Source organism: Rhea pennata, chromosome 2 (genome assembly GCF_028389875.1).
Source record: "Rhea pennata isolate bPtePen1 chromosome 2, bPtePen1.pri, whole genome shotgun sequence".
Lineage (NCBI taxonomy): Eukaryota > Metazoa > Chordata > Aves > Rheiformes > Rheidae > Rhea > Rhea pennata.
The window spans coordinates 114781953-114793279 of NC_084664.1; the positions used below are offsets into that span (position 1 = coordinate 114781953).

Here is an 11327-nt window from a genome sequence, read left to right on the forward strand (position 1 = left end):
AGTAATGATTTTCTTAGGACAGCAGGACATTGCTCTGACACTTGGCTCATTTATGTAAGTGGTAAATTTAGCCAAGGCAAATGCAAGGGCATGGCAGCAGTCCTCAAACGCAGAAAGGCAGCCGCAAAGAAAAAAAAAAAGGAATCCGTCTTCTCCAGGGCCACAGGCACAAACCACACTGCGATCGCAGGGCCAGACTGAGCCCCCAGGCTGCATCCGCAGGAGCGTGTGCCCGACCCTCTCCGGACCCAGGCAGCCCATCCCGTCGCCAGCACCGGGAGGCACTTGCGGCAGGCATGGGCCCTGGACTGAGGGATCGCGGGCCTCGCCTGGCCAAGCTGATTCTCCCACACCCAAGTTGCTGGCTGGTTTTGCAGGTCTGCCCTGGTAGTGCAGGCTTTACCGGGACATGTACCCCGAGTGTGCTGGGGACGCCTGGGGGGGTGGCAAGACCCCTTACCGCTTCTCCTGAGCCTGGAGCAACCCCGCTTGCGAGCCTGCCTTGCTGCTCATTGGCAGCGGTCGGAAGGACACAGCATCCTCGCGTTTACCGATCGCCCTGACACCGGGCGATGGGCCAGGCTCAGGGAGGTTCCTAGCCACCGCTTCCCCGTCGCAGGGAAACCTGCACACAGAGCGGTAAGGCGGCAAGGCATTGTAGCAAAATGCCATGAGATTGCCTCTACCCCTTTAACTGAGAATTCTTCCGGAAAACAGCAGGTTTTAATTACGATACTACAGGTAAACGCGATATAGGGCCGCCCGCGGCCGGCCGGCCCGCCTGTCCCCCGTCCCTCCCCGGCGTGCCGGGCACGAGCGCTTCCGGCCTCCTGGCGACATCACCGGAAGGGCGGGTGACGCCCGCAGGCCGCCAGCCAATGAGAGGTCCGGAGGGCAGGTGACGGGGCGGGAGGAGCGGGGAGGGGGAACCCGGAAGGGTTTGTATTTGGAGCGGCGCTGCTGTGCGGGGAGCTTCTGCCGCCGCCGCCGCCGCCGCCGCCCCGCTGCGCGCACAGATGGACCCGGTGGGAGTCGCCGCCGCCCCTCCTGAGGCCGGGCCGGGCCCCGCCTGGCAGAGCAAGGTGGGCGGCGGGGCCAGGCGCCCTATCTGCCCGCTGGGGCCGCTATCGGGGGCGCCCGCCTGGGCCCGGGAGGCGGAGGGCGCCTGGTTATCGGCGCGGGGCCCGGCCGCCGCCCTCTCTCCCCGTAGCGGAGCCGCTTGCGGTGTTTGACCTTTCGGGGTGCGGGAACGGCGGAGGGCGCCTGCGGGAAGGTGCTGGTGCGCTCTCCCCGGAGCGCTGCTGCGGGGACGGTGTAAGCTCGCTGGTGGTGCGTGCGGAGGCTGCCCCGTGCCTTCGGAGCGCACTGCAGCCGAAAAACGCGAGGCTTCTTCCTTCTTCTTTTTTCTTTTGCAGCTAGTAATTGACCATGGGCACCCTTTGAATCACTCTTTTTCTCTACCGAGTTTATGAAATCGCCCCTCGACGTTTTTCTGTGCTTTAGAAAATCATGCTCCCCTAAGTGCCTATAGAAGACAAAATCTTGCGTAATTGTATGAGCCCGCTTTGTAGCCGGTGACGTCTAGGGGATTAGTGGGGACTGACTCTACATCTTCTGTCAACTTGAGGAAAATGTTTTTTCACAGTGTCCCTGGGGAGCACCTAAACCTACATCAATATCGTGTTCTCTTGCTGATGTAATGAGTGAACAGCTGGCAAAAGAGTTGCAGCTGGAAGAAGAAAATGCTGCTTTTCCTGAAGTGGTTGCGTAAGTTTAAATCTTAGAGTAATGATCTTGATGGCTGTCTAGTCAACATCTATCTCTTGTGGATTTTATTACAGTGTATTTCATGTGTAAGAATATAGCTAAATGTTAAAATCGTGTTAAAATTTTTTCTTATGGACTCTTTACTGTCCTTGCTCCTTTCCTGCTGCTTTCTTTAAGGTTTAGGGTGCTTTAAGCAAATCCATAAGCTGTATTTAGGGAAATATTGTCAAAAAAGAAGGAAAAACTTTTTTGATGAGCTGTTGTTCATAGTGTGCTAGGTTATTTTGAAAACTACCTATTCTGCTGTTCATATATATTATCATTAGTATTGTCTCAGTATTCGGAAGCTCAAAACACAACACACGAGCTTACTACTTCTAAATTCATACAAAGACTTCTGCCCCTGATCTTTTCTGTGAAGCAGAGCAATGTAACGCAGTTCAGCTGTAAGCCTCTCTTTCATGAATGGCATCTTAAAACTGGAACCTGATGCTTCTTACAGAATGGTTAATAAAGGCATTGAAGCAATGTTTCCACTGTAAAGGAGGGGTAAAAAGAGATGGAGCTCTGTTACTCCTTAGAGTTTGGGTTTTTTTATGTTTAGATCCATTAGTTTTTGTGCAGCTCTGCATTAGATCTTTTTTTATAAAGTAATGATATAAAGTGATGTTTGTGTTTAGACTACTATTTTCAGCTAAGTTTTTGGTTTAATTCCTTTCTTATGTTACACAGTGTTACTGAAGGACCATTTATTACAGGAGAAAATATTGACACATCAAGTGACCTAATGTTAGCTCAGATGTTGCAGATGGAATTCGACCGGGAATATGATGCACAGCTTCGGCGTGAAGAGAAAAAGTTCAATGGAGATAGCAAAGGTACCCTTATGAAAGGTGATATCTGTGCTTTGGAGATATTTTATGACATTCTGTTTAAGGTGATAGAGCTGTGAGGAAGTAGTGAATTGCTGATAACCATAAACATGTGTTTTGTTTCTCAAGTCTCTATATCCTTTGAAAATTATCGGAAGGTGCATCCCTTTGACAGTGACAGTTCAGAGGATGGGGTTGATTGGCAGGATACTCGTCACGATCCTTACAGAGCAGGTATGTGGTAACTCTAAACAGTACAAAAACTTCCTGTTACGTATTTAGACCTAAGAAAATGCCATACTTACATTCCCTGAATGTAAGGGGACTGGTTGTAAAGAAGACAGGTCTTCTGATTGTGAGCTGCTGTGCAGGAAGTTAATCTGGTAACTTCAGATTTCTCTCTTCTAGTATTCTGGCTTCAGGGGATGAATCTGAAATAATAATTATCATATAAGAACTGTATTGTGGGATATGTTTATTGTCATTACATCTATCCAGAGTATGTATTGGGCATCTGCACATCATATTACATCTGTAATGTGTCAAAAGTGTGTTTGACACCCTAGAGAAAGCATAGAAGTAGTTGCAACATAGCAAAAGAAATTGACAGCTTTAGGATAAGAGAAGACAACTGTGTTAAGATCACACAACTGAAGTTTATTCTTTTTAAATATAAAAGTTATACAGCTTTTAATCATAGAATCATAGAATCGGTAAGGTTGGAAGGGACCTCTGGAGATCATCTAGTCCAACCCTCAAACAAGTGGCCCATACGGGGATCAAACACGCAACCTTGGCATTATTAGCACCACGCTCTAACCAGCTGAGCTTTTTGTGGACATCATCAAACCTTTGTGAACATTAGTTATATTTATTGAAATGTAGAGTTTGACTTAGTCTTTTTGCTACTGACAGATAAACCTACTACTACCCCGAAAAAGGGCTTCATAGGAAAGGGAAAAGACATTACTACTAAGCATGATGAAGTGGTATGTGGAAGAAAGAACACTGCTCGCATGGAAAATGTAAGTGAAAACTACAGAGAATTAATTTTGTGTTATAAAAATATATTTTACAAAAATGCTTGGAATGCTGTAACTAAAGAACTAGTGTTTGTCTGTGCTACTGTGTTTTATGCATTATTTTTTTGAACTCTCCTAAGAAACAAAAGCAACATAGTGGTTGGATTAGTTATTCAGAGTAGGAATTTGGATTGTGCGTTTTGTTTAATGTGTTGTTAATTGTTAATCATTGCTAAGTATACTAATAGAGAGATTCAAGAACTTGCACAGAACTGTTTTGATTAAAAAAAAAAAATTGCCAGCAAGTTTGGTGCTTGAGCAAGTTCTTTCAGTTGTTTGATATACATCTTTTCAATCTGTTTATCCAACCTTTAAATTTGCTTTAATTTAATTGGTACAGCTCCTGAAAATAAGGAAATGCTGCAAGTGTTATTTTTACAGGCTGTTAGGTTATCTCATTTATTTGAGGCTGAATTTTGATTTTTGAATTTAGAGCAATGTATTAACTTTTGTGAAACCCACTTTGTGGAATACCATCACTTAGGTCCTAATTTACCTGAAGTTTTTGCAGATTGGAACAAGAAATTTCTGCTTAGGCTATTTTTGTGTGTGCGCGCGTTGTGGGGGAGGAGGAGCGGGGAGGATGCCTGCTAGTGGTAATGCTTAAAATGCTATTATATCTCTTTGTAGTTTGCACCAGAATTCCAAGTTGGTGATGGAATTGGGATGGACCTAAAGCTGTCCAATCAAGTCTTTAATGCCTTAAAGCAACATGCGTACTCTGAGGAACGTCGAAGTGCAAGGCTCCATGAAAAGAAGGAGCACTCCACTGCTGTATGTTTTTAATTGTTTTTGTATCCTTTATTTTGTGTAACAGCTGAACGTTCTGGTGATCCTGTCAGGACGATGAAGTGACCGGCTAAATTCCACAATTTAATAACTTAGGAAATCCATTGTTATGCTTTGTAGGCCCAGTCTTGAGTAGGGCCTTTGGTAGTGCCCGCTGTGGACCTCTTTAAACTTGTGTGTTTTATTATATTCATTTTACAGCAGTAACAGCAAGATAAAATATTCGGGATATTGTGGTTCACTGTTTTTAAGACTGAAAAACCTATATGAAGTGCTTTTAAGAAATGACAGTGTCCACACTGTGGAGAATTGGTAAAATACTATGTTGCACAGCTTACAATCTACCTGAGAGTATTAAATCCTAAGGAGTAAAGATCACAGTGCTAGAACAGTTTAGCTTCGCTTCATTTGCGGTTTTTGTATCAATTAATATGTTATTCTTTCTGTGTAGACATCTGCAGTATATAAATGCTCTGAAACGCTCCTTCTGTTTGACTTTAATGACCTTAATGAAGTGAGTATTCATCTCACCTTTGTAGGAGAAAGCGGTGGATCCTAAGACACGTTTACTTCTGTATAAGATGGTCAATGCTGGGATGCTGGAGACCATCACGGGCTGCATCAGCACAGGAAAAGAATCTGTTGTTTTTCATGCATATGGAGGAAAGTATGTACATTATTTATTATTGGCGCTAGTCTTAACTGTCAAAGATGGTATAAAAGGGGAAAACCACAGAAATACTTCAAATATTCTGCCTTTTTAATCTCTTTCTCAAGATTTGACATTTGTATTAATGCTTACACAGCTGATAACATATTCTGAAAACCAGCTTTACCAGCCTTAAAGCAAACAATCCCTACTTTCTTCCCTAGAGACTGTTTGTTTGATTGAACAAATCCACTGTAACTTCTGTAGAAGTCTGTTTATATATATATATATATATATATATATATATATATATATATATATATATATACACACACAAGTAAGCCTCTGAGATTTTTGGGAACTGTTTCCACTGATCTGCCTCAGGCTAGGGAGCTGTCATGATGATCTCTGGCCACCTGCAGATTTATTTTATTTTTTTTTCTTACAAATCACTGTGTTATCGGCTCCCACCTCCATCTGTGGAGGTATTCACTCTTGCTTTTAGGACAGCTTGAAATTAGAATTAGGATGCAGTGCACCTCAGAAGTTGTGTAAGACTCCAGACTCCCTTATTTAAAGTATGTTAAGTAAGAACTAATTAAATCCAATACAGCTAATCTGCTCACAAATGTGAGCGGGAAAAATAGTATTTGAATGATGTTCAAGAGGATTCCACTGCTTATTTAAGTGACAGCATGTTTTGTGATGTTCACCAAAAATGGGTGGACTAGGATTACAGTTCTAATGTAAGGATTTACTTCATTTGTAATGTATTTGAAATAATTTTATCCATCCTGAGAGCTGTTGTTAGTTGTGATTCCTAACTGAATTATTGACATGTTATTAACATATGAGGAAATGGAATCTATTTGATAAGCATATTATCAAAATTCCAAAAATCAAACATTCAAGATCTAAACTTAATCATAGAACTCTTGCAGATTTAACTTAAAGTGGCTTTCAAACTTGATACAAAAATCAGGTATTTTCTTATGCTTAAAAATCATTGCATCTTACAACATCAAAGCAAAATCCTCTCTTTCCTTGTAAGGATGTGAGAAAATAGTTAACTTTTTTTATGCTTGACTTTTTCTTCCAGAAGTACAAATGAAGATGATAAAGTTATACCTTCAGAATGTGCCATCAAAGTGTTTAAAACAACTCTTAATGAATTCAAGAACCGTGACAAATATATTAAAGATGACTACAGATTTAAAGACCGCTTCAGTAAATTGAATCCACGTAAGATTATTCGTATGTGGGCTGAGAAAGAAATGCATAACTTGACAAGGTACAAAAACATACTTACCAAAACACTATCAGTTTCCTAGTTTCTGTTTAAAGAAGTTATACTAGGAATGAGTAGAAGTTTAGGTATTTAACATAAAACCTGGCATAGATTGAATAAAACTCTAGTTTCTGATGGTTTAATGAATTATCAGCAGTTTCAGAGATTTGGTGGCAGAATTCCTAAGTTCTTGATATTGTCGGGTTCTAGCTTTAAAAGCAGTTAGTTGTCAGTGAGTTCTTGTTATGACGACTTTAAGATCCAAATTATCTCATGTGAAATACTGAATACATCTTTTGACTCTGGATCAATTTGCTCAAGCATAGCTCTTTAGCTTTTAAGACCGTAAAAGAGCAAGAAGGAATTAGAATTTATGTGTGTATATGTACATATACACATTTTTTAATATACATTTGTGTGTGCATGTATATATAGAGATTTTTAATCAACATCTTATTTTCTGTTCCACAGAATGCAAAATGCAGGAATTCCTTGTCCTGAAGTAGTTATCCTGAAGAAACATGTCTTGGTTATGTCTTTCATTGGCCAGGATCAAGTCCCAGCTCCTAAACTAAAGGATGTGAAACTTAGTAATGAAGATATGAAAAAGGCCTACTATCAAATTCTTAATGTAAGACTGCTGATTTTCTTTTGGTTCTGGCTTGTATCTTGTTTTAGAGAAATAATTTAGCAGGGCAATAGGCATTTACATACTCTTCAGGATGCTTGCAACACTTTAAAGATACAGAGTCCAAAGGGTTATTTTACCGCTGTTTAAAGAGCAACTTAGAATAAACAAGAAAGTATGCACAGGGGTGGGAGGAATGTGACGCTTATTTCATCTGTGATAGGGATGAGAATAATAGCTATATTTAGAGAACTTCTATCTGTCTAATACACTTGCACTTACTGACAGAGATGACACAAGTTAACCAGAGTGATTATTCTGACATTAGCAAGACTAAGTTTAGTGAGAAAAGCTTAAATTGGCAGGTAGTTTACTAAAACTGCAATCACCTGTATGAAGCTTTACTGTAGGCTTGAAGAAATGATATAATGAGTGTGAGTGTTAGGGGAATGATTTGTTATGTTACAGCTGTGCAAGCAGTGTTGACAGGAATATACCTCTTTTTTTTCCATTGACTTTGTTCCTTGCAGATGATGCAACGGTTGTATAAAGAGTGCAATCTGGTCCATGCTGATCTGAGTGAATACAACATGCTTTGGCATGATGGAAAGGTAGTATATTAATGTGGGAAGCAAAAGTTCTATCTAATATGAAACATTAATACAAGTGAGTGGCTGTCTCTCTCTGACTGTAGGTATGGCTTATTGATGTCAGTCAATCTGTAGAGCCAACCCACCCTCATGGACTTGAGTTTTTGTTCAGAGACTGTAGGAATGTTTCACAGGTAGGACATCTTCATCTGACAATCTGTTCTTACATTGTATTTTTTCCAAGGAAAACAGCATCAGTTCAATTCAGAGCTAAAAAAAAAAAAAATCAATCAATTCAACTCTTTATTTTTAAAATGATCATTGCTAACTATGTATGAAGTCAGTCTTGGAAATTGGCAAAACTGAATGGTGTTTCTCTAAGGGGAATAGACTATAGATTAATAGGATGATGCTACTAAAAGGAAAAAAATATTTCAGTTTTTATCTTGTCTGTAGATCAACAAACGTGAAAATGACATACTGAAAATTAGTAACTGTAATTTGTGAAAGGAAAAGGAAAGCTGTGTATCATGCAGTGAAGACACTGTTTAATGTATGCTTTTTGTATTGAATAGTTCTTCCAGAAAGGAGGTGTGACAGAAGCACTTAATGAGCGTGAACTCTTCAATGCTGTCTCAGATTTAAATATTGCAGCTGACAATGAAGTAGACTTCCAAGCAGAGGTATAACATTATTTATGTTTAACGCTTTAATTTGGTTAGCTATCAAATATTGTAATTCTTTAACTTCCAAATTGAGTTAGCATAATTAGTGTGTCTGAGTATAATTTCAGCAACCATTCTGCATCTCCTTTTCAAAACTTGATTGTTTCAAGTTAAAACAATCATTTTCGGAAACTAAAACTGACAGACCTCTCAGGCCAGCTTCTATTCCCCATGGTCCCAAGTATAAAAGGCTCTATGTTGCATATAGTTGCTCCTTTCAATGTTGTGCATAATTTGGTAGGCTATTTTAGTTAAAAGCTAAAAGGTACCTTTATTGTTTTGCTTTACAAATATTAAAGGTGGTGTGCAGAGAAAGGAAGGCTTTTAAAAAACGCATCTATTATTTGCTTATTTTTAATCAATTAAATGTTCTACATTTTTTTAATTTATTAAAGTTGTGGGCTAACATTTTGCATGTTCTAAGCCTAAAATGATACACCTAAATGTGTACTCCTCTAAATATGGACTAGGAATCTCTGGTCTTTCACTTCTTATTTTCAAGTTTTGGCTGTAACTCAGGCATGAGTCCTAATATAACAAGTATTAAAAATAAGTCAAAAAATTCTGTATTTACTATTTAAAATAAGGATTGCAGGACAACTCTGGTCTGTCTCATTAAAGCAGTGCAAGTTGATGCTGGTCCTGCATGTAGTAGATGAAAATTTAGAACTACTCAAAAGCTTTCAAACTGAGGAGGAAGGAAATGGAACACAGTGCAAAATAGCCATGAAGGTGTGTGTTTTTTCTTTAAAACTGTTCCAAAGTGCCTATAGATCAGCTTATCAAGCAAAAAAGTTCCTTATCTGTGTTGTGAATTTTGGATTTTTTTTTTTAGTCTTCCTTTTTTTTCTGTTTTAATTGAGGAGTCTTATAGCTGTTTGTATAAATGAGTTTAAGTAGCCTACCTCTAAACTTTGAGCTTAGACTTTGGTCTGTAGTAACTTACACTTACCTCTCTAGGAGTGTAAGAAGAAGTAATCCAAACATGACAATCTGAAGCTTAAAATAAGCTATAGAATTGTGATACTTTCATTGTGCAAAACATTTAAATATAACTGTGTTCTGCTTTCACCACTGATAATGATGGCATTGGGTTTGTAATCTTAGTATTACCTGAAATTTCTTCAATATTAATGGATGGCCTAAATTACAGGAGAGATGTTCAGAATTGGAGAAAGGGATTATTTTGCACATTGGAGAATGTAGTTGAAGATGCAAGAAGTATCTTGTCAGCCTTGCAACTCATGCATTTTAAGTTATATAGCATGAAGCTATAAAGGAGTGCTGTTTGTTTCTACTAAACTGTAGAAAACAGACGTTTCAAGCTGTATTTACAAAGTATATTGCATCATACATTTGACTGAATCGTTGAAGTAGAAATGTTGTATAAACCTGATCAGTCACCTAAATCTACTTTTCAGCAGTATTTGGAAAGATCCCAGTGCAGCAATGGTTTTATGGTTTCAGAATGGGTTTATTTTTGGATCTCTAGATTGAAGCTTTGGAGAAGGTGAATGAAGATCACGTGCAGAAACATGGAAAGAAAGTGTCTACATTTCCAAGTGATGGAGATCCACCTATATATGATGAATAGCACTGAGTGTATAGCTGCTGAAGAAAAAAAAAGACACACATTTGCTGCTTCTGACTATGTTGGTGCAGTGGTAAATGTCGGCAACCATTGTCAAGAGAGAGTGGTTGACTTTGAATACCAAAATGGAAAACAAAGCAAGCATATGGTGATGTGTCAGTGTATTTTTTAACTTAGCCCATAAGTGGGGCTGGCACTGTGAGAATGGAATGTCACTGCCTCTTTAGATGTTCTGACACTTTCACCAACTGTCCAGTTACATTAGACTAATGTAGCTGAGGTGATCATATTTTGCATGATTCAGAGCTTATATGTTTTAGTTTTTAAAAAAATTAAATTCTAGACTGTCTGAAGCATATATGGGAAAGCATCCAAGAAGAGTCCCTCTTCTGTTTCCTAATGCTACTTGAAAAACTAGTTAAGTTTGTATAGGCACAATGTCAAAGCCTTTTGCCTTTCTCCCCTGAGAGCAAAATGAGAAGTCAAACTATGGGCTGCAATCATATGATGAAAATGTTAGTTTAACAAAACAATGTCTTTATATATGCAAAAATCTGGACTTTTTCATTTAAAGTAAATGGGAGTGTGGCACAAACTACCTCTGTGAATGTAATTGGTGTTCCATGAGAAACAGATTTGAAACCACCCAGCAGAGGACTTCTTTGGTGAAATAGCAGGAAATCCTGAGGGCTATGACCTGGCTACATAGCAAAGAGCAAGTTCAGTTAGCTTCATTCTTGATACACAGGCTTTTCTGAGGACTCAGTGCAAGCCAAAAGTGATTCTCTGTGTTAATTTTGTAGCCTACACTGGAATTCTGAGTAGAGCATCTTTCTCATTCACCTGGAAAGTAACCATAGGCTATGAGAACCAAGTCTAATCAGAATTATTTTTAAAAGAAGCTTTTTGCATACAGGTACACAAATAAAGCTCAATTGTATTTGTCTCTAATGCTTTTATTCTCAGTGTCGGTGTTTCTTTCTGAACGTTTGTAACACTTCAGTAATTTTAGCAAGCTCTAAAAATCTAGCAGAGTTTCTCTCTAACGCATTTACAGATGAACTAATGTAGCACAACAGTTTGGAATTAAATTCTGATCAACTTCTTAACTTTTTGATTGCTTTTTCTGATGTTGCTCTTTATCAAGCAGAATATAGTGTTGCTAGGTGTGATGTTCTCACAATGTGCTGTGAAAGTGATTTTTTTTTCTATTGGAAAACTGATGGCAAAGTAAAAAGTTAAGGTCTTGTGGTGGTATTTTTGTGTGGTTCTTTGTAAAAGGAGTGAATTGATCATCACTAATCCTCAATATTACAATAAAATGGTGTTAGGATGTGACTGCAGTA

General features: G+C 39.2%; 1 protein-coding gene across 1 annotated transcript; it reads left to right on the top strand.

Annotated features, from left to right (window-relative positions):
• The first annotated feature begins 928 nt into the window (after positions 1 to 928).
• Positions 929 to 11327, top strand: RIOK3 (RIO kinase 3). Its single transcript, XM_062570221.1, has 13 exons — positions 929 to 1082; positions 1646 to 1767; positions 2500 to 2645; positions 2769 to 2873; positions 3555 to 3664; positions 4352 to 4495; positions 5050 to 5177; positions 6259 to 6450; positions 6919 to 7078; positions 7606 to 7686; positions 7770 to 7859; positions 8241 to 8348; positions 9883 to 11327. The coding sequence occupies exons 1-13, from the start codon at positions 1017 to 1019 to the stop codon at positions 9982 to 9984; spliced, it is 1554 nt and encodes a 517-aa protein (XP_062426205.1). The 5' UTR covers positions 929 to 1016; the 3' UTR covers positions 9985 to 11327.